Source organism: Castor canadensis, chromosome 18 (assembly GCF_047511655.1).
Source record: "Castor canadensis chromosome 18, mCasCan1.hap1v2, whole genome shotgun sequence".
NCBI classification, from domain to species: domain Eukaryota; kingdom Metazoa; phylum Chordata; class Mammalia; order Rodentia; family Castoridae; genus Castor; species Castor canadensis.
In genome coordinates this window covers 32207549-32232595 of record NC_133403.1, presented here as the reverse complement: position 1 = coordinate 32232595, position 25047 = coordinate 32207549, and the positions used below count along the sequence as shown (strand labels likewise).

The 25047-nt window shown below is 42.8% G+C and overlaps 1 protein-coding gene and 2 non-coding genes across 5 annotated transcripts; 1 reads left to right on the top strand and 2 right to left on the bottom strand.

Moving 5' to 3' along the window:
* Positions 1 to 5145: 5145 nt before the first annotated feature.
* Positions 5146 to 5286, bottom strand: LOC141419056 (U4 spliceosomal RNA). The gene has a single exon (XR_012443728.1). It is a non-coding gene; the product is annotated as a U4 spliceosomal RNA (small nuclear RNA).
* Positions 5287 to 5933: 647 nt separating this feature from the next.
* LOC141419057 (U4 spliceosomal RNA) lies at positions 5934 to 6074 on the bottom strand. The gene has a single exon (XR_012443729.1). It is a non-coding gene; the product is annotated as a U4 spliceosomal RNA (small nuclear RNA).
* Positions 6075 to 10192: 4118 nt separating this feature from the next.
* Positions 10193 to 22352, top strand: Sirt4 (sirtuin 4). 3 transcript variants are annotated; one of them, XM_020179062.2, is made up of 6 exons: positions 10212 to 10256; positions 11511 to 11687; positions 13600 to 14126; positions 17036 to 17330; positions 17432 to 17641; positions 20172 to 22352. In XM_020179062.2, the coding sequence occupies exons 3-5, from the start codon at positions 13630 to 13632 to the stop codon at positions 17582 to 17584; spliced, it is 945 nt and encodes a 314-aa protein (XP_020034651.1). In that variant the 5' UTR covers positions 10212 to 10256; positions 11511 to 11687; positions 13600 to 13629; the 3' UTR covers positions 17585 to 17641; positions 20172 to 22352. The 3 variants fall into 3 exon arrangements, with proteins under 3 accessions (XP_020034650.1, XP_020034652.1, XP_020034651.1); XM_020179061.2 differs by lacking the exon at positions 11511 to 11687 and having other exon boundaries at positions 10193 to 10256; XM_020179063.2 differs by lacking the exon at positions 11511 to 11687 and having other exon boundaries at positions 10199 to 10256; positions 13629 to 14126.
* The last annotated feature ends 2695 nt before the right edge of the window (positions 22353 to 25047 follow it).

Genomic DNA, 25047 nt, shown 5'->3' with positions numbered 1-25047 from the left:
GGCCCAGATTCCTTCCCCTCTGAGACAAGGATTACCTCACTCCATCCTGGTTCCTGGCTAGAAAACTGCTGAAGGGCAAACGAATGTTGGATCTGTTTTGCACAGCCAGGGCCTCGGGCAGGAGAGAGGGTGTGATTTTGCCTCCTCCCCACCTTCCCCTTCCATGTGAGCCACGTGAAAGCTTCAGAACACTTCCAAAGACACTCATCAAATATTCCCCACATCCTCTCATACGCAGCTTCCTCGGGCAAATATATTGATACAGTCTTAGGGGTGCCCCGTTGGGGGTTTCCCCCTCAAAATATGCATGGCCTTCGAGCAGGCAATCCGACTGATAGAAATTTCCCCTAGAAATGCCTCATGGGGAGGCACAGAGGATGTAACCCCAAGGATGTTCATTGTAGTGTTGTTTATAATGAGGAAAAAGCAGAAACAACGTCAATGTCCATCAATAGGGGAGCTGATTAATTTGGCAGGGTGCATCTGTACAGGAAGAAGGGGGAACTGGGTGCTGACATGGAAATATGTTCAAGATAATATTGTTTAGCAGAAATGGTTGGTAGAAAAGGAACTACATGTACAAGCAGGGCGTGGTGGTACAGGCCTGTAAAAATCACAGAGATCTACTTCAATTTTTATTCTTTTGAACTCAGGGCTTCACATGTGCAAGGCAGGCTTGAGCTAATATGATTAATTTTTTGTTATATTAATTGTATCATAATTTAAAAAGTCATTTAAGCCTATAGCCTGTGGCTCACGCCTGTAATCCTAGCTACTCAAAGAGGCAGAGATCAGGAGGATCGAGGTTCGAAGGCAAATAATTTGAAAAAAAAAATCACAAAAATGGGCTGGTGGAGTGACTCAAGGTGTAAGCCTGAGTTCAAGCCCCAGTACCGAAAATAAATAAATAAAGTCATTTAAACCAATCTGTTGAATCCAAGGGCAGGTTGCATTAGAGACAAGAGCAAAATATCACTTGCAAGCTGGGTGCAGGTGGCCCATGCCTGTAATCCTAATTACTCAGGAGACAGACAGGAGGGTCACATTCAAAGCCAGCCCAGATAAATAGTTTGAGAGACCTTATCTTGAAAAAATTCAACACACATACACCAAAAAAACAGGGCTGGCGGAGTGACTGAAGAGGTAGAGCGCCTGCCTAGCAAGAGTGAGGCCCTGAGTTCAAACCCCAGTACTGCCAGAAAAAAGGTACACAAAATAACAAATCAGATGGCACAAAAATTAATCAGGTGTTAATTTCTTGCTATATTTCTCTTTCCTTTTTTTTTTTGCAGTACTGGGGTTTGAACTCAGGACCTACATCTTTAGCCACTTCACCAGCCCTTTTTTTGTGATAGCTTTTTTTCTTTTTTTTTTTTTGAGATAGGGTCTCACCAACTATTTGCCTGGGTTGGCTTTGCACCCATCCTCCTGATCTCCACCTCCTGAGTAGCTATGATTAACAGAATGAGCCAACAGTGCCTGACTCTTTCCATTTTTTTAAAGAAATAAAATGTTATATGTTCATTTAAGGCTCCGCTTCTATCCTGTCTCCCGCTTTTTCTGGAAAATTGCTATTCTGATATTGATGTGCGTTAGTTCTGATTTTACTTTCTTCCTTTTCTTTCAGTTCTGGGGAGCAAACGCAGATGCTAAGCAAGACCTACGAATTTTTCTTTTTTTCCCTGTACTGAGGCTTGAAGTCAGGGCCTATACTTTGAGCCACTCCACCAGCCCTATTTTTTGTGACGGGTTTTTTGAGATAGGGTCTCGAAAACTATTTGCCTGGGCTGGCTTTGAACCTCCATCCTCCTGACCTCTGCCTCCTGAGTAGCTAGGATGACAGGCGTGAGCCACCAGTTCCCAGCTTAAGAATTATGAATATTTTAAACTTTTACATCATTGGCACATATCCACTAATTGTGTATGCTTTTAAAATTTCATAAAGCCAGGTGTGGTGTGATGCATCTGTAATCCCAGCACACAGGACACTAGGCAAGGCAAGAGGATCAAGAGTTCAAGGTCAGCCTGGGCTACATATTGAGGAGACCCTGCCTCAAAAAAGAATTTTTGTAAAGGGGGCTGGGGACAAAGGAGGGAATGGGAATATAAAGGAGGAGGTGAATTTGTTCAAAGTACACTGTAGACATGTATGGAATTACCACAATGAATCCCCTTGTGTTATTAATGTACACTAATTCCAAAGATAATAAAATTATTAAAAAAAAAAAAAAAACTGGTTAATAGCCAGATGCGGGTGGCTCATGCTTATAATCCTACCTCCTTGGGAGGCTGAAATTGGGAGGATCCTGGTTTGAGGCCAGCATGGGTAACTAGTTCTCCAGACCCCATCTCCAAAATAACAAGAGCAAAATGGACAAGCAGTTGAGTGCCTGATTTGCAAGCATGAATCCCTGACTTCAAACCCCATCCCACCAAAAAAACAACAAATAGACTGGTTAATATCCTGTAGGGCAAGGTAATAAAATCATATCCTTTGAGGCATTCTATTCTCCTGGACAGAAGAAAAAATGCATTATTCCCAGGCAAATAAAGCATTCCCAACCTCCCAATCTTCCACAGTATAAGCTCAAACTTTCCAGAGGGAAAGGGAGAAGGAACTGTAATCACTAGTAAATGTTGGGCCATGTATGGTAGTGTACTTCTGTAATCCCAGCTACCCAGGAAGTGGAGCTAGGAGAATCAAGGTCAGAACCTCCTTCAGACCACCCACCCACACACAAGCACTAGACCTTACCTAAAAAATAAACTAGAGCAAAAAGGACCTGGACATGGCTTCAAGTGAAAGAGTACCTAATTAGCAAGCAGGAGGCCCTGAATTTAAACCTCATTACTCTTCTCCACAAAGTAAATGGTGGACTGGAGGTGTGGCACAAATGGTAGAGTTCCTTCTTTGTAAGTGTGAAGACCTGAGTTCAAATCCCACCAAGACCCCCTTTCTCAAACTTCCTGACTTGAAACCTTGAATCTTTTTAAACAACTTCTCCAGGTGAATTTTTTTTTTTTTTTTTTTTTTTGGTGGTGCTAAGGTTTGCCCGCAGGGCCTCATACTTGCTAGGCAGGCTTTCCACCACTTGAGGCACTCCAACAGCCCTTTTTTCTGTTGTATTTTCAAGATAGGGTTTCATAATCTATTTGCCCAGGCTGGCCTTGAACTATGGTCCTCCTCATTTCTGCCTCCTGAGTAACGAGGATTACAGAAGTGATCTACTGGTGCCTGGCTTCCAGGTGATTTTCATGCACGCTGAAGTTTAAGAAATACTGTTTCAGTCCAGGGACCAGTGGCTCAAGCCTGTAACCCAAGCTACTTGAGAGGCTGAAATTGGGAGGATCGAGGTTTGAGTACAGTCTTGGCATAAAGTTCACAGAATCCCATCTCCAAAATAACCAGAGCAAAGTGAACTGGAGGTGTGGTTCAAGTGGTAGAGCACCTGTTTTGCAAGTGCAAAGAACTGAGTTCAAACCCCAACCCCACCCCCACAAAAATGTTTGAGTTTGATTTTTGAAAGGGCAGGTGGTATTCTTTTGTCCTGGATCATTTTTCTTGCAGCATACTGATACATGTCACATCAGCAGATGTGTGTCAGTTTCCCAACTGCTGGGTTTATAAGATTATGGTGAGGCTAGTAAGGCACTCACCTCAGATGCAAAGTGTAAGGAGACAAAAAAAAAAAAATCAGTGGAAAGGGCTGGTGGAGTAGCTCAAGTGGTACAGTGCCTGCCTAGCAAGCATGAGGCCCTGAGTTCAAACCCCAGTACTGCCAAAATAAATAAATTAAATAAGTAAATAAATAAATGAGTGAATAAACGAATAAATAAATTACAAAAGGGCAGCCAGGTCACACCTATAATCGTAGCTACTCAGGAGGCAGAGATCAGGAGGATTTCAGTTTGAAGCCAGCCAGGGCAAATAGTTCTTAAGACCCTGCCTCAAAAGAAGCCATCACAAAAAGAGGGCTGGTGGAGTGGCCCAAGGTATAGGCCCTGAGTTCATGCCCCAGTACCGCAAAAAAAAAAAAAAGGCGGGGGTGGGGGTTAGAGGGTAAAGCTCAGTAGTAGAGGCTTGCTTACTTAGCATGTACAAAGACCTGGTATTGATCCCCAGTGCTGAAAAAAAAAAAAAACCCAAAAAACTGTCAAAACAGCTTCAGAGATGACATTGTAAACTCTTAATGCATCATCCACCATTAATGATGCTGAGTTTGAGTGACCATTTAAAGCAAAATCTATTTGCTCTCTCCAGCTATTAAGGTGCACATTTCCCTATGTAATCAGTAATCTGTGGAATAACGTTTGACACATAACCTTTTCTTTCTGCTCCCCTAAACCACTTCCTGATCAGGCATCCAGATATCACGATTGGGGCTGGCGAGTGACTGAAAGCGGTACAGTGCCTGCCTGGAAAGCTGGGGGCCCTGGGTTCCACCCTCCCAGTACTGCCAAAACAACAAGTTCTTGATTTATTGTGAGCTTCTTGAAGGAGAGCTGGGTCTTGCTGGAGCTGTCTCCCCAGTGCAGGTAGAACCACCTTTGTCCTTGGTGACCACATTATTTTACTACAGGCCAGGAGTATTTTAGGAATGGTGGCTTAAGCAGGTCCACCTGGATTGGATCTTCCATGAGGGGTATTGGCTCCTGAGGACCTCTGTCCATGGATGAGACTGGAGGTTAGAATTGTGCAAACAAGCACAACACTACGGGTAAGAAGTAGCTAGCCACAATGGGACCCAAGCAAGTCTCTGCTGATATCCCTGCAGTCATTTTGAAGAGTTTGGGTGAAAGGATCCAGGGTTCCCTCCCATTTCTGGAAAGCCGTGACTCTAGATGGATCTGTTCATTTCAGTGGCAATGGAAGTGAACCGTGTAGGCGCTGGAGAAATAACAATTACCATCACACTACTCACAAACCTATCAGAGTATATAGCTTTTTGCCAGAACTCGCGTTCCTATGTCTACTTCAGAGCGTGCCAAAGTTACAGAAGCGCATACCAATAACACCTATTCCTTGAAATGCCACGTGTTGTACGCAAATTTTTCACCTACAACTGAAAGTTAAAAAAAACACACAAAAAAAACAAACCTTTTTCAGTAGAGAACATCTCTAACTTTCATACCAACAACGCTCAGTCTCCGTAGAGACTGTCAAAAATTGCCAATGCCGACTATATTTCAAGTCGTCATGGCGGGGTATTGGGAAAAGTTTTCAATTAGCAATAATCGCGCCTCGGATAAACCTCATTGGCTACGATACTGCCACTGCGCAAAGCTAGCGACTGAGTTTGCGCACTCCACTGCCCAGGGCTGACAACTCCCTTTACAATGACGGCGAGTAACAAACCGCGCATTCGTAGGTACAACGCGTTCCCGTTTGAGCAATCACATTTAAATACTTCTGCGTGGAAAGTTTCTTGTCAATGGACTATTTTGTGCCCACACATTCGGATTTTGGAAAGAGAGGAACACTCGCTTGGAATGCTGGGCACTCTTATGCAAATGATCTGACGTCACAAAGATGACTGGGTTGAGAATTTCAGAACAGCGGCAGGAAAGCCAGCGTGAGTCGGAAGGGCAAAAGTGGGGTGGGGTGCACGACTGAGTAGGTGCTGGGGTGCAGAAACAGGAGGTGGGATGTTTTTCATCAGAAGGTAACTTTCAAAGGAATTACAACTTTAACTTCAAATGTCAGTGTGGCACGAGAACTGATAAATGAACAAGGGCGTGTATGACAAAAAATACAGACGAAAATACCAGTAACCAACTTTAAATACTAAATACAGGTAAAAACATCGCAGTGAGAAACGTTAATTCTTGAAAGATTACTATAGTAGTACTCACAACCCCGCTTCTTTACCTAAGAAGCAACTCTGTACTTACTGATATAAGGAATTACTTTCTTTAAGACCGAAATTACTCAGTCTCCGTAGAGACTGTCAAAAATTGCCAATGCCGACTGTATTTCAAGTCGTCATGGCGGGGTATTGGGAAAAGTTTTCAATTAGCAATAATCGCGCCTCGGATAAACCTCATTGGCTACGATACTGCCACTGCGCAAAGCTATGGAGCACCGCCCCCCGTCATCGCCCCCAGTAAGTGAGGTTCCTATTACAGAAAGGCGAGTTTGAGCCCAACGAGGAAACCTTCCATTACTGTTTGCTTGAAAATTTACGGAATCAAGCGAAATTATATGAAGATCCTTTGAAAAATATATAGGGTTTCGGTTGTGATTTCATTTACTAGATTTCGGTGAAGACTGAAGCAAAGCACTATGGGAGGAAACATGCTAATAGACTTAATTCAGAGAATGCAAGGGGAGATTGAGGGAAATGGCTTGAGGCAGGATGTTCTCTTGGCTCCTGTTTCACAGTGCAACAACCTTCTCCAAAGAGGTTTTATTGTTTATGGTGTTATATACAATAAAATATGAGGAAAGTACACAGAACATAAAATTTACCACTTTTTTTTGTTTTGTTTTGTTTTTTGTGTGGTAGTGGGGTTTGAACTCAGGGTCTACACCTTGAGCCACTCTACCAGCCCATTTTAGTGATGAGTTTTTTCGAGATTAGGGTCTCGTGAACTATTTTCCCGGGCTGGCTTCGAACCGCGATCCTCCTGATCGGCTGGGATTACAGGCGCGAGCCACCAGCTCATTTTAACCATTATAAGGGTAACTTCAGTGGCATTGAATTATTCACATTGTTGTGCAGTCGTTACCCCCATTCATCACAATTGAAACTCTTCTGGATTCCCCAGCCCCTGGCAACCACTATCCTATCTTCTGTCTGCATGGATTTGACCACTCTAAAGACCTTGTATAATTGAAATCATAATATTTGTCCTTATTCCACTTACATAACATTTTTATGGCTCATCCACGTTGTAGTACGTATCAGGATTTTTAATTCCTTTTTATGGGTGAATAACATTCCATTGGATGGAATTCTGTTTATCTATTCATTCTTCCATGGAAGCTTGGGTCGTTTTTACCTTGTAGCTATTGTGAATAATGCTGCTACAATGTACAGTATTAATTTGAGGACTTCTTTTTGGTACTGGGGTTTGAACTCAGGGCTTTGCACTTGCTATGTAGGCGCTTTAGCACTTGAGCCAAGCCTCCAGCCTGAGCTCCTGCTTTCAATTCCTTTGGATAGATACTTAGAAGTGAAATTACTGGATCATATGGTAATTCTGTTTAATTCAAAAGAGTTTTCTGCCAGACACTGGTGGCTTATGCCTATAATCCTAGGTCCTCAGGAGGCAGAGATCAGGATGACCTGCAGTTTGAAGCCAGCCCAGGCAAATAGTTCCTCAAGACCCTATCTCAAAAAACCCTTCACAAAAATAGGGCTGGTGGAGTGGCTCCAGGTGAAGGCACTGAGTTCAAGCCCCAATACCGAAAAAAAGAAAAAAAATTTTCTATGAACATTTTTTTTTCTTTTCAGTGCTAGAGATCAAACCTAGTATACTTGTGTAAGGAAATGTGGGCCCCAAAGTGACCACGTGGAGAGGAGTGATCTGGCCAAGAGACTCTTTATTGCCGGGTGGGAGAGGGAGAGAGCAGAGAGCCAAGAGAGTGAGGGAGAGAGGGGCAGGGGCTTAAATACCCCTCAGTGGGACTTAGCATGATCTGGTTGGTTAGGATCTTATGGTTCATGCTAATTGGAGGTTGGGGCAGAAGGAGGGTTCAAGCTAGACTTGAGGCTGGACTGTGACCCTGGGAGGCAGGACTGTGACCCTGGAAAACAGGAGCTTAAGGGTGCAGTAAGAACTGAAACCTGTCGGTGCCATTATTGCCAACAGTTTTTATTTTTATTATTATTATTTTTTGTGGTACTAGGGTTTGAACTCAGGGCCTACATGTTGAGCCACTCCACCAGCCCTTTCTTGGGTTGTGTATTTTTAAGATACGATCTTTTGAACCATTTGCCTGGGCTGGCTCTAAACCTTGATCCTCCTGATCTCTGCCTCCTGAGTTGCTAGGATTACAGGCTTGAGCCACTGGTGCTGACAGAGCATGACATTTTTTGAAGCGTGAAAGCACATGAACTCTGTTTTGCCAGCCAGGCTCTGTTAATGATGCTCGTTGCATTGGAGAACTGGAAAAAAAGTAATCTGGGCTTGAAATTTTTCATCATAAAATTAAAGGGGAAGAGAACGTCACTATTTCAACATTTTTGTAAGTTTCTTGTCAAATACTCATATGTACAAAAAAATGTACTGGATATTTTTTTTGGAGGGGCTCCTGGGGATCAAACCTGGGTCCTTCATCATGCTAAACACAAACTCTACCCCTGAATTATACCGCAGCCCTGCAATGTTTTTGGTTTTCAGTTTGGTCCGTTTAGGCAATGTGATCGGGTTAACTAAGGCTGCCAGGTGATTGATTCTCCCAGTCTAGTACATACTATAGACAGTGACCTATCCAAATCGTCTTTTGTAGGACTGGGGTTTGAACTCACAGCTTCATGCTTGCAAAACAGGCTCTCTACTGCTTGGGCCAAACTTCCAGGTCCCAAATTGTCTTTTGGGAAAGGACAAATCTCCTAAACTACTAACTGAAGTCGCTTTACCAATATTCACAACTGTATGTACAATGGGAGGCCCAGGAGTCAAACTTTGCCTCTAGCTTCTATGTTATCCCTCTGGGTTTCAGAGTTTTTTGAGGGCTTTTGTTATTTATTTTGTTTTTGTTTTTTGAGACAAGACCTCATTGCAAAGCTCTGGCTCCCTCGAACTCTCAGTCCTGCTACCTCTGCCTCCCCAATGCTGGGTCACAGGCATGAGCCACCATGCCTGGCTTGGTTTGGCTTTGTTGATGCTAGGGATGGAACCCAGGTTCTGTGCTTCCTAAGCAAACACTCTACCACTGAGCTATATCTCCAATCCTTTTGGTTTATCCTGAGGTAAGGAAAGAGGGTTCTTAGGTGGTCTGCAAGGTCCCTCTTCAGTTATTTTCTGAAACACATTAATTGATGTCTTTATTTATTTATTTATTTTTGCAGTTCTGGGGCTTGAACTCAGGGCCTACACCCTGAGCCACTCCACCAGCCCTTTTTGTGTTAAGTATTTCCGAGATAAGTTCTCAAGAACTATTTGCCTGGGCTGGCTTCAAACCATGATCCTCCTGATATCTGCCTCCTGAGTAGCTAGGATGACAGTAGCTAGAACCAGTGCCTGGTTCTAGATGTCTTATTTAAAAGGTAATTCTAGGGCTCAAGTGGTAGAGCGCCTGCCTAGCAAGGGTGAAGTCCTGAGTTCAAACCTTAGTACCACAAAAAAAAAAAAGAAAGAAAAAAGGTGATATTATAGTGCAGTGGTTCCCATTTGTACCCATTAAGAACAACTGGGAAGTAAGTAAACAGAGTTGATACCCAGGCCTCACCTCAGACCAATGAAGTCAAAATCTCTGGGGGAGGGTGATACAGGCATTGTATTGATCATTAAATTAAAACGTAAGAAATGACATTGGAGGGCTGGGGGCTTGAATCAAATAGTAGATCAAGCAAGAGGTCCTGAGTTGAAAGCCAAGTACCACAAAAACGAAGAAAGGGAAAGAAAAAGAAAAGAGGGCTGCTGGCGTAGCTCAAGTGGTAGAGCACCTTCCTAGCAAGCACAAAGCCCTGAGTTCAAATCCCAATACCACCAAAAAGAAAAAAGAACAGAAATTACACTGGAGAAGTCAAGTGTGGATGAGTGCACTAGTCCATACATATTATAATTGGCTTTAATTGTTCTTATTAACCATAAAACATCAATTTTTCAGGTGTCTGTGCACACATTTCTTCACAACTCACTATAGGATACTTTATTCATAGTGGAGAATTTGATTCTGTTGTGGAGAATAGAAAGGAACATAAACAATGATGAGTCGAATCCTGGTCCATTACTAAAAGCCTGTAGTGTAAGAGGATGAATTTCTATGCTGGCGCTGCTTGGATGCTATTTTGCACTGAGGACATTGGTACCCATGCTCTAACCACGTCTCTCTCAAAGAGAGCACTGTGTATCATTGGCTCAGGTGACAGCTATACATCCTGAATCGAGATTCCAAACCTCTGACCAATAAAGGCCGACAGGGGGCGTGCCAGGACGACCTGGGGCCCTCAAGGGCGAGGCCCGCAGGATTGTGGGATTTGTAGTTTTTCTTGCATCACATCGACTTCGTGAACTACATTTCCCAAGATGCAACTGTAGCTGGACAAGCCTACTGTCGCATGGGAAGTGCTCCTAAATTGTGAAAGGTAAAGTGTGTTCTGTGCGGGCTGCAGGTTTCTAGACGTTGTGCATTTCTTGTAAAGGGAATCCATTTTTCCTTTTTGTCCTTGGAGGGACCTGGAAGACACGTGTTTTTAGTGCGGTTTCCCTGTCCCTGTGGCCTCAGGAAACCCGACTGTGTGTGTTTAGCTGTTCACGGGTTGCCGTGGAATGTCAAGGAGAAAGCAGGGTCCAGAAGTCAGGTTTGCAGAGCCACACATGAAATAATATTTGCCTATGGGGGGGGTTGTAACTACAGAATTTCTGCGTTATATCAATGAATACGCCAAAGCCTTATTTGTACTGCTAGCAAAGCTGACAGGTAGCTGTCAGCTGTCTTTTTTTTTTTTTTTTCTGTGTCCGAGCAGCAAAATTTGCAATGGAGAGTAAACAGATAATATGGGGGAAATGAAGAAACAAGAGAGGTGTGTATGTATATAGTTACATTCATAAAATCAAAAGCCTGAAAACTCTGAGCAATAACTTCATGAAAACCTGACATACTGGGCTGGGGGTGGAGCTCAGTGGTAGAGGGCTTGCCTAGAGGTACGAGGGCTTGGGTTCCATCCCCAGCACTAGGGGGGAGGCCCTGACATCCTAGAACTAGATTTATAAAACAGGAAGTTGGCTTATGGGAACACATAGTCCCCCAAGGGATAATATTAACCAAAAACATAGGTAAATTTAACTCTTACAGTGACATCATTAGATGTAGTCATAGGTGAAAAAAATAGAATTTTTTTTTCCAGTGGGGAAGTGCTAGGATTTGAACCCAGAGCTTTGGGCATGCTAGGCAAATGCTCTACCTCTGAGCTATACCCATAGCCCTTCCTATTAATCTTTTGAAGTTTATAAATTCAGTTCTGACCAGCCAGGTGTTGCTGGAAGAGACAGATTAGGTCTTACGTTATGTCAGATTCCAGCTTTATCAATTTTTTCTCCCTCCTCCCTTCAGTGTTTTAATAAACCAAGTGTTCCTTTTTTTTTTTGTTTTGGTGGCATTGGGGCTTGAACTAAAGTGTTCGTCGTGTTCCTTGGTTGCAGAAAGCCTTGCAGATTCCCCAGCCACGGGAAGCTAATTTCCATTTGAGAGCTGCAGCATAATACAACTCTGGCTTAGGTTATTAGGTGGTCAGGGAGATATGATTGACTTAGACTGTTATGAAATAATCCCGTGTACAGACAAGATTTTATTCTGTAGAAAGTATTACAGATTGTTTTGTTTGTTTCTGTTTTTTGAGGCATAGTCTCTGTAGACCAGGCTGACAAGGAACTCACTATATCGCCCAGGCTGACTTCAACTCACTCGAGATCCAGATCCACTTGCCTCCTGAGGGCAGAGCTTTCAGGTGTATGCCACCACACCCTATCTGACTTGTGGATTCTTGATTGAGATCCTCCGTCTCTTTCTAGCTTGGGTACACTGTCTTCCTTTTTTTGTTTGGCTCAGTTATCTGGTATATAGCCTGATGTTTATTTTTTTAAGCATTGGCTCTTGCTTATCTCTGTTAACAATCTGTTGATAATCATGCATCCTGGCTTTCATTTTGATCTAGAACTAGGGCAGTACAAGGGTGCAATATTAGTTGTTTCCTGTCCTAGTTCACTTTGTACATTTAATTTCAAATATGTTTTCTTCAAATACTATATAGGCCATCACCAGTTGCAAGCATTTAAAGAAAAAAATACTATCTGGCCCAGATATTTGAGTTTTGTTTACATTTAAGATAAAACAAGCTGGGATCCAGTGGCTCAAACCTATAACCCTGGCTATTCAGGAAGCAGAGATCAGGAGGATCGAAGTTTGAAGCCAGCCTGGGCAAATTGTTCGAGAAACACTATCTTGAAAACACCCATCACAAAAAAGGGCTGATGGAGTGGCTCAAGGTGAAGGCCTTGAGTACAGCAAAAAAAAAAAAAAAAAAAAGATAAACAGCCAATGTTTTAACTTCTCTTCCATTTTTATGTCTCATTTTCTGACAAAAATCTTTTTAAGAGTTTTTAACTGATAAAATTTAAAGGATAAAGCATTTTCCTTCATCTCATGGCTCTTTTTCTTTCTTTTTTTTTGATGGTACTGGGGTTTGAACTCAAGGCCTCAGACACTCTACCACTTGAGCCACTCTGCCAGCCCCAAAACACAAAAAATTGTATGATTCTAATTAAATAAATGTCTGGAATAAGCAAGTCTATAGAAATAGCAATCATTGCTAAGGGCTGGAGAAAGGGAGACATGTAATAGCATGAAAGTATCAGAAATTCGTTCATTTTTATACCTAAAAAAAAAAAAAAGTAAAAAATAGGCCCTGAACATCAGTAGCTACTAACATTACAAAGAGACGGAGGTGAGGTGTGGGGTGGGGGAAGTGCAGCAGTAGAGCCCTTGTTTAGCATGCGTGAAACCCTGGATTCCATTCCCAACACTGCAAATAAATGAATAAATAAATAAAGATAAATAAAACATTGCAAAGAGACAGCCAGAATTATAAGACTTTTTTTTTTTTTCTTTTGCAGTACTGGGGCTTGAACTCAGGGCCACCACCAGCCCTTTTTTGTAAAGGGTTTTTTCGAGATAGGGTCTCACAGAACTATTTGCCTGGTCTGGCTTTGAACCGCCATCCTCCTGATCTCTGCCTCCTGAGTATTTAGGATTACAGGCATGGCTCAGAATTATAAGACTCTTGATGGAAGAGCTCACCACTACCTAAGATGTGGTCTTGGCAAAAAAAAATCAAACCTGATTGATCAAGTTTCTAAAGCTACTTACTAACTTACAGGAAATACAGATTTAAATTTAAAACATTGTGTTAAGTGACACCATTTGTCAATTGGCAAAGATCAGACCTTTGGAAACTGTACAGGACAAACAAATGAGTTTTTTCAACCAATAAATTGCATGATTTATGAAGGTGAATTCTCTATTAAAACAGATTCAACCAATTATAATATACAAGACTTATTTGGATCCCAACTCAAACCAATTTTTAAAATATGACATTTATAAGACAATTGAGATTGAAAAACAATATTAACAAATTAGTGGATTTTGTGTGTGTATGTGTGTCTTTTTGTAACTGACTTCTTACACTTAGCGTGTTTTCTTTCTTTTTTTTTGGTGGTACTGGAGTTTGAAGTCAGGGTTTCGTGCTTGCTAGGCAGGCACTCTACTGCTTGAGCCACACTTCTAGCCCACACTTTGCGTGTTTTCGATGTCCATCCAGGTTGTAGCATGTATCAGAACATCATTCATTTCTATGGCTGAATAATATTCCATTGTATGGTTCAGTTGGTGATTACCTTTTTTGTTTGTTTGTTTTTTGCAAAACCCAGCTTCTCAGATGAGATTTCTTCTTCTACAGAATGAGAATGAGCTGTGTGTTGACTTTCAGGTCAACAAAACACCACTGGATCACGAACTTCAGCCGTCCATGCTTCCATGGATCCATTGGGTTGTTTGTTCCACCAAGTCCTCCTTTGGACCCTCAGAAAGTCAAAGAGTTACAGCGCTTCATCACCCTTTCCAAGAAACTTCTAGTGATGACTGGAGCAGGTGTCTCCACTGAGTCAGGAATCCCAGACTACAGGTCAGAAAAGGTGGGACTTTACGCCCGCACTGACCGGAGGCCCATCCAGCATGTGGATTTTGTACGGAGTGCTCCAATCCGCCAGCGGTACTGGGCAAGAAACTTTGTAGGTTGGCCTCAGTTCTCCTCGCACCAGCCGAACCCTGCACACTGGGCTTTGAGCAACTGGGAGAAACTCGGAAAGCTGTACTGGTTGGTGACTCAAAATGTGGATGCTTTGCACACCAAGGCAGGGAGTCAGCGCTTGACAGAGCTCCATGGATGCATGCACAGGTGGCTTGATTGAAAACTGAGTGTGTGGTTCCATGAGGGCAGGGTGACACTGACTATCTTGATCGCAGTTGTCTTAGTTTTTTTTTTTTTTTTTTTTTTTTTTGTGGTCCTGGGGTTTGAACTCAGGGCCTACATCTTTGAGCCACTCCAGCAGCCCTTTTTCATGATGGATTTTTTCGAGGTAGGGTCTCTTGAACTATTTGCCCAGGCTGGCTTCAAACCGCAGTCCTCCTGATCTCTGCTTCCTGAATAGCTGGGATTACAGATGTGAGCCACCAGCACCTGGCACGGTTGTCACAGATCTTGAGAAAAGCACTTGGGAGCAAGTTGTTTATCTTGGAGTTGATCCCAGTAAACTCAGCGAGGAAGCAGGGACATAAACAGAGGAGGAGGAAAGTCAAGAAAGGGTACTTTCAGGACAAGGTATGTAGCTTAGTGATAGAGCCCTTGCCTACCATGCACAAGGCTCTGCATTTTATCCCCAGCTCTGCAGTAGAAAAGGGGGTACGTTCACTAGTGTGTTACTGTTTTAGGCAGTTACTGTTTTGCTTCAGAATTACCTTACTGATCCAGGTGCCGGTGGCTCACACCTGTAATCCTAGCTGCTTAGGAGGCAGAGATCAGGAGCATCGAGGTTTGAAACCAGCCGAGGCAAATAGTTCAAGAAACCCTGTCTCAAAAATATCCAACACAAAACGGGAGTGGTGGTAGTGGCTCAAGTGGCGCCTATCTAGCAAGCTTGACACCCTGAGTTCAAACCCCACAGTGCCAAAGAAAAGAATTACCTCACTGAAAAGAGGAGGAGGCTAGGATGTTTATGCAGACTCTCCCATCCTTCATGGGACCAGGCCAACTCTTGGAGAATTATTCCCCAATAACTTTGACTCTGCCCTTCCCAAGAAATATTCTACGTCAGAGAATATCCTCAGCAAGAAGAGACTCAGGGGATTGGAGATGTGACTCAAACTGTACAGTGCCTACTTTGTGAGTGTGAAGCTTTAGGTTCGAACCCCAGTCCCACCCAAAAAAAAAAAAAAAAGAAAAAGGGAAGAAGAGTCTCAGGAAGCTGCTTATAAGAAGAACACAAAAAGGTGGCCTCCAGAGTGTCCTGGGGGACGTATGTGCAGAATACCAACAGCATATGCTACTGCTCTTATCTCCAGCATCTAGACAGACAGAACACAGTGTGGCCTAGCAGATATATGAGCAGGGTGTCATGCCTGCAGCCCTGGCAATAACTTGCTAATTGGAACCATTGTTATTTTTAAGTCCCAGGGAGCCTTCTCTGAGGACTGAAATCAGTCTGCCAATCATGATATGTTTACTGGAACTGTCATGTATGGCGTGTATTGGGATGCTACTTGGGAATGTGGAGGGATTAAAGCCAAATTATAAAACTAGTCTGGGACTGGAAGTGTGGCTCAAATGGTAGAGCACCTACCTAGCAAGTACAAGGCCCTGAGTTCAAACCCCACTACTGGAGAAAAAAGAAAAAAACCCACTTTTTTTTTTTTTAAACAGGGTCTCACTATGTAAGCTGGGCTGGCCTTGAATTTGTAATTCTCCTGTCTTCACCTCTGGAGTGTTGGGATTATAGGGGTATGCCAACACACCCAGTTTAAGCACGGTCTACTTTATATGCAGGAATTTTGTAATTCTGTAATGTTTGTGTGGTGAGGGACACAAAAATAACGTTCAATTATAAACAACTCAATGCATAATAGTCAAATTGTGTGGTCCTTGATATACATGCGGGCTGGCAGAGTGGTTCAAGTGTTAGAGTGCCTGCCTAGCAAGCATGAGGCTCTGAGTTCAAACCCCAGTACTGTAAAAAAAAAAGTTCTCAATATATATGATGTGCACATTCAAAGAAATGGGGTTAGTGGAGATTGGAGTAATTAAGAAAGCTTTTATGGGTTAAGACAGGTCTGGAGACTGGCTCAAGTTTGACTAGGCAAAGGAGGAAAAAAAGAGAGTTTTCTAAATTAAGGGAATTTGTAGAACCCAGGGGAGTCTGGTCTGATCTCTATGGAGAGTTTGGATTGGGACTAGTATAAAATCAGATTATGGGAAGGCTGGACCCAAATCAAGGTTGCATTTGAAAAACAGGCAGTGCAGTTTGGGTCTGTTGTGAGACACAAAAAGAGACTATTAGTGGTTTCTGAGAAAGAAAACAACATGATAAAAATAGCATCTAAGGAAGGCTAGACAAGATTAAAAAGAGAGGGTTAGGGAGGTCAGCCTGAGGACTCAGATTAAAGTGGTGCTGGGGGAATTAGAACAGTAATGATGCCAAAGCTGGGCATATGCTCTACCACTTGAGCCATTCTGGCAGCCAGGATGCAGACACTATTGTAGGTAGTGGGCACAGAGCAGGGTCAAAGGACCACTTGCCCTTATGGAGTTTGTATTCTGGTGATGAGAGGAATGAGGAACGAACCAGAAGGCACTGAGGCATGGAAACCAAGGGGGAAAAGTGGTTTTGTTTTTATTTTTTGGTGCTGGGGATAGAACCCAGGGCCTCATGCACAGGATCTTCCCACTGAGCTATACCCCCTAGGCCTGGAAAAGTGTCAACAATAACAGCAGATGAACAGAGCAAAGAATAGAGAGAGGGGAGAAAACTGATGTGAGTACTAAAGAAATTGTCAAAGGGTTTGCTGCTGGTTAAGGATTAAAGTGATCTAGCCAGCTGAGCAGGGAGTAAGGAGACATGAGTATTACTTTTTCTTGAAAGTTGCAGCAGGAAGGTGAGCAATCAGGGATAGGAATGTGTAAAGTGGCCCAAAAATGTGGGTATTAGGAAAGGAAAGAGCTAGAGGGCTGGAAAAGGTGGGAATTAAGTGCTTCTGGAAGCTTTGTGCCTCCCAAGGACACAGTGTTCAGCGGGTGTCATCTTTGGTTTTTAGGGTCCTCTGCTTGGGATGTGGACAGCAGACTCCCCGGGGGTTGCTGCAGGAGCGCTTCCGAGCCCTGAACCCCAGTTGGAGTGCCCAGGCCCAGGGCGTGGCCCCCGATGGTGACGTGTTTCTCTCAGACGAGCAGGTGCAGAGCTTTCAGGTCCCATCCTGTGTGCGATGTGGAGGCCCTCTGAAGCCAGATGTCGTTTTCTTCGGGGACACAGTGAATCCTGACAAAGTTGATTTCGTGCACAGGCGCGTGCAAGAAGCTGACTCCCTGCTGGTGGTGGGATCGTCCCTGCAGGTATTTGGCTGGGTCAAGGTGGTAACTGCCTTTTGCTCCCTCCTGTTTGGACTGTCTTGCCTGCATCTATTGACTTCTTACATTGTCTTCCATCTGGGCAGGTGTACTCTGGTTACAGGTTTATCCTCACCGCCCGGGAGAAGAAGCTACCTATTGCCATACTGAACATTGGGCCCACACGGTCAGATGACTTGGCCTGTCTGAAACTGAATTCTCGCTGCGGGGAGCTGCTGCCTCTTATAGACGCACAGTGACCACAGCCTGACCTTCCTCAGCCAAACAGGGACTTTCCCTGAGTCCCTCTGCTAAAGGTAAAGGTCTGCTCAGATACATCGTGGTTCCCATTGGACCGAGTAACGGGGTGCCACAGTTCTAGGCTTCTTAGTATATGGCTGTTCTTTACTAAAACTAATTTTTTTCTTGGTTTGGTTTTGGGGTTTTTTTGGTCCTGAAACCCAGGAATGAGCCTTTTTTATTTGGTGGTACTGGGAGTTTGAATTTACAGCCTTGATTTGCTAGGCAGGCACTGTACTACTTGAGCCACATCCCCAGCTCTGTCATTGTTTTTTAAAATGTACTTTTTTCCCAAATATTTAAAAAATTTCCCTCCAAAATAGGTAACGGATTTATATGCTTCAAAATTAGAATGGTATAAAAATGATCTAAACTGAAATTGTTCAATCTACCTGTATTTCTCAGTCATCCAGTTCCTCTTAGAGTTATGATACTGCATTGTATGGGTGTATCCTTGTATACATTTGACTTATATTTATACTTACACGTATTTCTTGATGAGCCATTAGTGTTACAGGCATCATGATGCTTTAATCCACAATACTAAAGTATCGGGGAGGGATTGATTCAAGTGGAATAGTGCCTGCCTAGCAATCTCAAGGCCAGAGAAAACCAGTGTGAAAAACCCAGTGTGAAAAAAAAAGCCTCAAGTAGTTATATATTCATGTATCTCATGGGAAAAAACACATTTTTAAAAACTATAGTTAACTCTACCCTGAAATCTAGCATTGATGAAACGCTTTTATCAGGGCTGGGGATGTAGCTCAGTGGTAGAGCACTTGTCTGGCATGCACAAGGCCTGGTGTTTGATCCCCAGAAACCAAAACAAACACTTTTATTTATATTCAAATTCCCCCAGTAGTCCCAGTAATTTCTTTCATAGGTTTGCTTGTGATCCAGCATCTAATTGAAGTTTAGATACTACATTTAGTTGTCATGCCTTTAATTGCCTTTAGTCTAGGTCAGTTCTTCAGACTTCATTATTCAAGGCATTTTTGAAGAGTCCAGGCCAGTTGTTTTATGCAATGTGTATCTCTCTGCGCCCCCTTCCATTATTAGATTCTGGATAAGCATTTTCAGCAGAAATACAACATAGCAGGGCTAGGGGTATAGCTCAGTGTCAGTGATACGATACTTGCCTAGGACATTTGAGGCCCTGAGTTCAATCCTCAGCACCGCCAAAAAAAAAAGAAAAAAAAGAAAGGTTAAAGAATTAGGAAATCTGAAAAAAAAAAAAAGAGGGGGTGATGAAAATAGGTGGAAAATGGTTCCACTATTCAATTATAGCAAATTATAAACATACGCAAAAGTAGCAAACAGTATAATGAACTAGGTAGCCATCACCAGACTTCAGTTACAGTCAGCATATGGCCAGTGGCTCAGACCCAGGGCCTTGTGCATGCTAGGCAAGCACTACCACTGAGCTACGCCCCAGCTCTACATGGCCACCCTTGTTTTAGCTGCATCCCGCTTACTCTGTCATACCCTCTCTCTGCCATTGGATTAAATACCAGACGTTATTTTCATTTGTAAATACTTAACTATATTATCTCTAAATCTTTTTTACAATCGTAGTATAAAATCACACCTTAAAAATTAATAGTAGTTCCATCAAATATTCCAGTTACCAGATTTTCCTGGGTTGTCTCTTCTTTGAGTGTTAGCTTGTTTGAACCAGAATCCAAACACGCTCCTGAAAACTGCATTTGGTAAATCATGTATTTTAAATCCATTTTAATCTATGAGCAAAATTACATTTAAAAAAAAAAACGTTTTAAAATTATTTTTGTTTCCTTTTGCTTTGTTTTTGAGACAGAAGAATCTCACTAACTTTGCCTAGGCTGGCTCTGTCTTGGCCTCCCAAGTGCTGACATAAGCTCTGTGGTGTGCCACCACACTCAGTGGTCTTTTCTGTCTCTCTCTTTCTGTGGTTCTGAGGGTACTTGGGGCCTCACACTTGCTAAACAGGCACTCTACCACTTGAGGCATGCCTCCAGCCTCCCATATACTTTTAAACTTGTTTTGTATTATCAGAATAATACATATTTATTGTAAAATTTAGGTGACACAGATAAAAGAATATGAGTTACCCATAATCTCATCACCAAGACAACCAAAGTTATTCTGGTAGAACTAGAACTAAATCTTGCTTTTATTTATTTTATTTAGTGCTGGAGATAGCTGTGCTTAGTGTTTTTTGGCAGTACTTGGGTTTGAACTCAGGGCCTCGTGCTTGCTGGGCAGGCACTCTATCACTTGAGCCACCTCATCAGCCCTTCTTTTGCGTTGGGTATTTTTGAGATAGGCTCTCTTGAACTGTTTGCCCAGCAACCCTCCTGATCTCTGCTCCCGAGTAGCTAGGATTACAGGTGTGAGCCACTGGCACTTTAGTGTTTTGTTGTGTCCTGTTTTCACTGAATATATATAGTGTCTATTGTTCTATGAACTCAGTGTAATGGTTTTGAGTGGGGAGGCTGATTTTCACAATCATTCCCTCCAACCCATTCTGAGCTTATTTTCCCATTAACTTGTTTCTTTTTTTTTCAGATTCCTAAGGATTCATCCCTTTTTCCTCAAACTAATAGAAGCTCCCTGATTGCATGCAGTAGAGGGCAGCAAACCAACGTCTCTCAGCCAGCCCATCTCAGAACCACCCAGCTTTCAGAGCAGGGGTTAAAGTCTTCAGATGGATGAGATTTGCCCTGAAGACTTTGAAAGAAGCAGCTGCTCTTGATGGGAAAACTGCAATCATTTCCTTTTATGTCACCTGGCAGAAGAAACAGCCTGGGAAATGTGTAGGCCAGAGTGGTCTCCAGAGTGCTAACCCAGAGATTTCACTAATTTGGGGAATAAGGGTAGAAGGAAATTGCTTAATTTATAATTCTAAATGGTTGTGTTTTTAACCGAGCCATTTTGATATATTTTTTAAAAAAATGAGTGATAACATGAATGAATTTTTTTATTAACCAAAGAATAATCATTTTTAATAGCACATTGCGTGTGTAGGCTGCATATATTTAACCAGCTAAAAAGAGAATGGGGCTTTATGACACAGTTCTCTAAGTATTTCTACTTGATGCCAGCTGTCAGACTGAGACTTCTGCCTTGAACCTTGTTTGTGGAGAGAAAACAGTGAATTCCCACATGGGAAGTTAAGTTGAGTTGTTTCTGCTCAGGAAAGCAGCAAGACTTGTTTGATTACTACGTTAGCCAGAAAGAATCAATGTACCCTGAAGAGTGAAGTGGATGGAACAATCACAAGCCATTCCAGAAGGCCCTTTGTCTAAAATTAGGGCAGGCAGTACACACTTGTCCTGCACCTGCCTAGGAAGCAAATTTCAGTTCAAGAAATCCAAGATGTCAAAAACACAAAGAGTTCTTTTCATCAGCATAAGTGTAGGTTTTCTCAGAATCATTAATCCTGAAGAGCTATAGAGTTGTAAATCTCATTCCAGCTTTTTGGCAGATGGGGATCCTAAGGTGTTTTGAAACATATTCTCAGTTCTTCAAAGTAAGTACTAACAACTGTACTAAAATCTGTGTCTTTTGGATCTCAAGCCATTCTCATCCTCAAATCTCATTAATAGTTACTAAGGTATTAAGGATACAAAGATACCACTTCTTGGGTATAGCACCTGTCTAGCAAGCATGAGGCCTTGAGTTTAAACCCAGTACTGTCAAACAAAACAAAACAAAAGCAAAACAAAGATACCACTTGTGCTCTGAAGTAGCTCAGAAAATATACTCTCCTACCTCCACCCTTATTCTCTACCAGAAAATGTCAGAGTACTGCACACAGTGACAAAAAATTTAGCCCTTCCCCTCATTATTTTTATTTATTTATTGCACTGCTGGGATAGAACCTTACCTTACTTTACCTCACACATGCTAGGCAAGCACTCTTTTTTTTTTTTTTTTTTTAAGACAAGGATTATGTAGCCCAGCCTGGCCTTGAATTCAAAATCCTGCCTGTACCTCCTAAGTGGTACAGCTTCTACCACCAGTTTTGAAGAAACTAAGGTCCAGATCAGGTCTTTTCTTGTTATTTACTTAATTTCTTTGTGGTGCTGGAGATGGAACCTAGGATCTTGTGACAAATGCTCTACCACTGAACTACATCCCCAGCCAAGTCTTTTTAAACAATGCTTCTCATTTGTGTGAAGATCATGGTTAGATTATGGACGACTGTGTCAGCCAAAAATTGAAGTAAAAGCCAGCAAGTACACCTAACCAAGGAGACCAGGATTCATTAAAATGTGGTAGGCAGGGCTGGGGATGTAGCTCAAGTGGAAAACAGGTGCAAGGCCTTTTTTTTTTTTTTTGCAGTGCTGGGGTTTTGAACTCAGGGCCTTCACCTTGAGCCACTCCACCAGACCTTTTTTGTGTTGGGTTTTTTCGAGATAGGGTCTCATGAACTATTTGCCCAGCCTGGCTGGCTTGGAACTACAATCCTCCTGATCTCTGCCTCCTGAGTGGCTACGACTACAGGCATGAGCCACCAGAGCCTGGCAAATTTTATGAGTAAACACTATAGGGCTTTTTTTTTTTTTTTTCTCTCAGGGCTTCACGCTTGCAAGGCAGGTGCTTTACTGCTTGAGCCACTTCACCAGCCCTAATTTTTATGTCATAAAACATAAATTTCACTTCATGACAAAAAAAAGTTCAACCCAAGAAGAGATTTTTTCCCCCCTTCGTTTATTAGAAAAGGAATACAGCATGGAATTGAAACTCTTAAGGTTTGGACCTATGTGAATTTCAGTCCCAGTGTTGCTACTTACTAGTTAGATGAACTTGGGCAAGTTATTTAATCTGCAGGGGGTTTTGGTGGTGGTTCTTATGGAACTGGGGTTTGAACTCAGGGATTGTTGCTAGGCAGGAGTTGTACAGTTTGAGCCACGACCCCAGCCCTTCACAACGCGTTTGTTCACTTAAGTCCCACAACTGTAAGATACGTGATATGAGCACTATAATTTCTTTTTAAAGAGGATCCTCGCAGCTTGTGTGGCTTAGTGGGCAAGGCTCTGGGTTCAATCCCCAGCACTGTAAAAAAACAACAAAACAACTAAAAGATGAGGATCCTGAAGCACAGGAAACTCACACAAGGTCACCCAGTGTTGGTCGTGTATTCAATTTCCCAAACCTGTCGGGTTCTGATCTCTTTCTTGGTCTTTAATACTATAGAAACCTGCCCCAACTCCCGGGGGTTGGTAGCACAGAGGCTGAGCCAGGAGGATCAGAGTTCCAGGCCAGCCAGAGCTACACAGCAAGACCCTGCCTCAAAACAAAACAAAAATCCTGTAGAACCCGTTGGAGTAACTCAGCAACAGTACCTGGGGAAGGTTGAAGGGTAAAGCTTAAGGAACTCCGAGTAGCCTAGGCTGGGTCCTGAAAGATGCACAGAGTCCACCAGGCGGGAAAAGGAAGAGCATTGCAAACAGAGAAGACAATAAATGCAAAAGCCTGGAGGATAGACCAGCAAATCCCTTCGCTTTCTATTTTTCTCTTCAAGGCAAGGATGGAGATTTATACCTGAGCCTGGGGCTCCTCAGAGGCCTGGGTTTGCCCAACACCCCGTCGCTTCTCTGCTTGCCCATCGCTTGACTGCTCGCTTTACTTCTCAGCCCCTCACTTTCCCCAACCACCACCTTCCTCCCAGGAATAAATAACGTAGGGGTTACAAACTGGAAACTGAGGGGGGGCGAGCACAGCAGAAAAGTTGGCTTTACTGTCACACCCAAGTGAATTCGGCTTCTTTTCATACTCAACCGCCTATTCTACCCTTCCTGCGGAGGAGTGGATCAGGAGGGCGCGTTCACTATTCGGAGCATACACCGATTGTAGCCACTAGTACCCGGCATGGCGCACGCGCACTCTCGGACCCCTCCCCCGCCCGCGCGCGAGGGGCGGAGCCTGAATTTGAGCCGTAAGGAGGTAGGCCAGTGGCTGGGCCGCTGTGCACCAATGAACAAGAGAATCTCGAGTCACGTGACCATAAACTATCCAATCACACACCCTACTCTGTAATCTAGGTTTAGAGTGGGAACCAGAGATTGAACGGTGGGTATGCAGGACCACGTGGCATGAAAAGGTAAACACAGCCACGTGGGGTTTTTTTTCTCTGAGGCCATAAGGTTACACCATACTATATTTTCGTGGAACAATTATTTAATAAGCGTATTGTGGGGACTGGAGGTGTAGCTCAAGTGGCAGAGTGCCTGCCCTTTGCTAGTGTGAAACCCTGAGTTCAAACCTCAGTCTCACCAGAAAAAAAGAGTTAGTGTATTGTGTATTAGGCACTGTGAAGATGCCAGTGGCTGCTGCAATGTAATTCCATTTCAATTACGATCAGGCTAATTTACTTAGGTACCTACTCAAATCACCCTAGCCACATTACTAGAATTTACTTCATTACCCTTCGCACAATGATTGCTCATCAAAAAGAGCGTTAAAGAAATTTGTTACGGTTGTCAGTGACTGACGCCTGTAATCCTAGCTACTGGGGAGGCAGAGATCAGAAGGAACTATTAGAACTCAGCCCTGGGCAAATAGTTTGTGAGACCCTATTTGGAAAAACTCCATCACAAAAAAGGGCTGGTGAGGGGGGAGAAATGACCCAAGCATTGTATGCACATATGAATAAAAAAAAAAAAAAAAAAGGGCTGGTGGAGTGGCTCAAGGTGTACACCCTTAGTTCAAAACCCAGTACTGAAAAAAAATTTTTTTTGTTGTGTTTTTTGCAGTACTGGGATTTGAACCGAGGTCTTCACAGTTGCCAGGCGCTCTACAGAGAAATTTATTATTTCTCTCCCAACCCTTGGATTAATAAAAAAGATGTTGAATTTTACAAAAAGGGGATATGTCTTTAGTACTCACGTGGCCCTGCTTTCTTGTTTCCTACTGTGAAAAAAAAATGGGACTATACACCAATCTTCTAAAAGCCTACTTTTCTTCTATTTGAGGAGGACTTGCAGTTTCTTTCCATTAAAAGATGTTTGCTTAAGGCCTTTACAATTTGTTGATGGCTCATCGCCCACTGTGAGTATTGATAACACTTCCTTTAGTGTTCAGCAGCTGTTTACTGAGTGACCCCAAAGTGCCAGGTACAGTATGAGGCAGGAGGGGATTCAAAGATGACCAAGACATCTCAGTTTTGACTTCAACAAGTTTACAATCTGGTGGCACTTCTCTAAGAAGATTTGGACTCCAATCCAGGTATGCCACCAGGAAACAAGTGACCTTTGAAATCACTTACCTCTTTGAGCCAGTTCCCTTATTTGTAAAATGTGGCTGTAATAATACAACTAGAGATGCAAGAATAACTAGATAATTGTGCAAAGAAAATCTTCTGGTGCATTAAACATAGTATATGTAAGGATACCAGTTTGAAGAACAGGGAAAAAGTCTCAGAGCAGACTGAATTGCA

Excerpts from the sequence above, each read along its gene's own strand:
- Sirt4 (XM_020179061.2), top strand. The coding sequence starts at position 13,630 with ATGAGAATGAGCTGTGTGTTGACTTTCAGGTCAACAAAACACCACTGG. Across the intron at positions 14,127-17,035 it reads CTCCATGGATGCATGCACAG|GGTCCTCTGCTTGGGATGTG; the intron begins GTGGCTTGATTG and ends TTTGGTTTTTAG. Across the intron at positions 17,331-17,431 it reads TGGTGGGATCGTCCCTGCAG|GTGTACTCTGGTTACAGGTT; the intron begins GTATTTGGCTGG and ends CCATCTGGGCAG.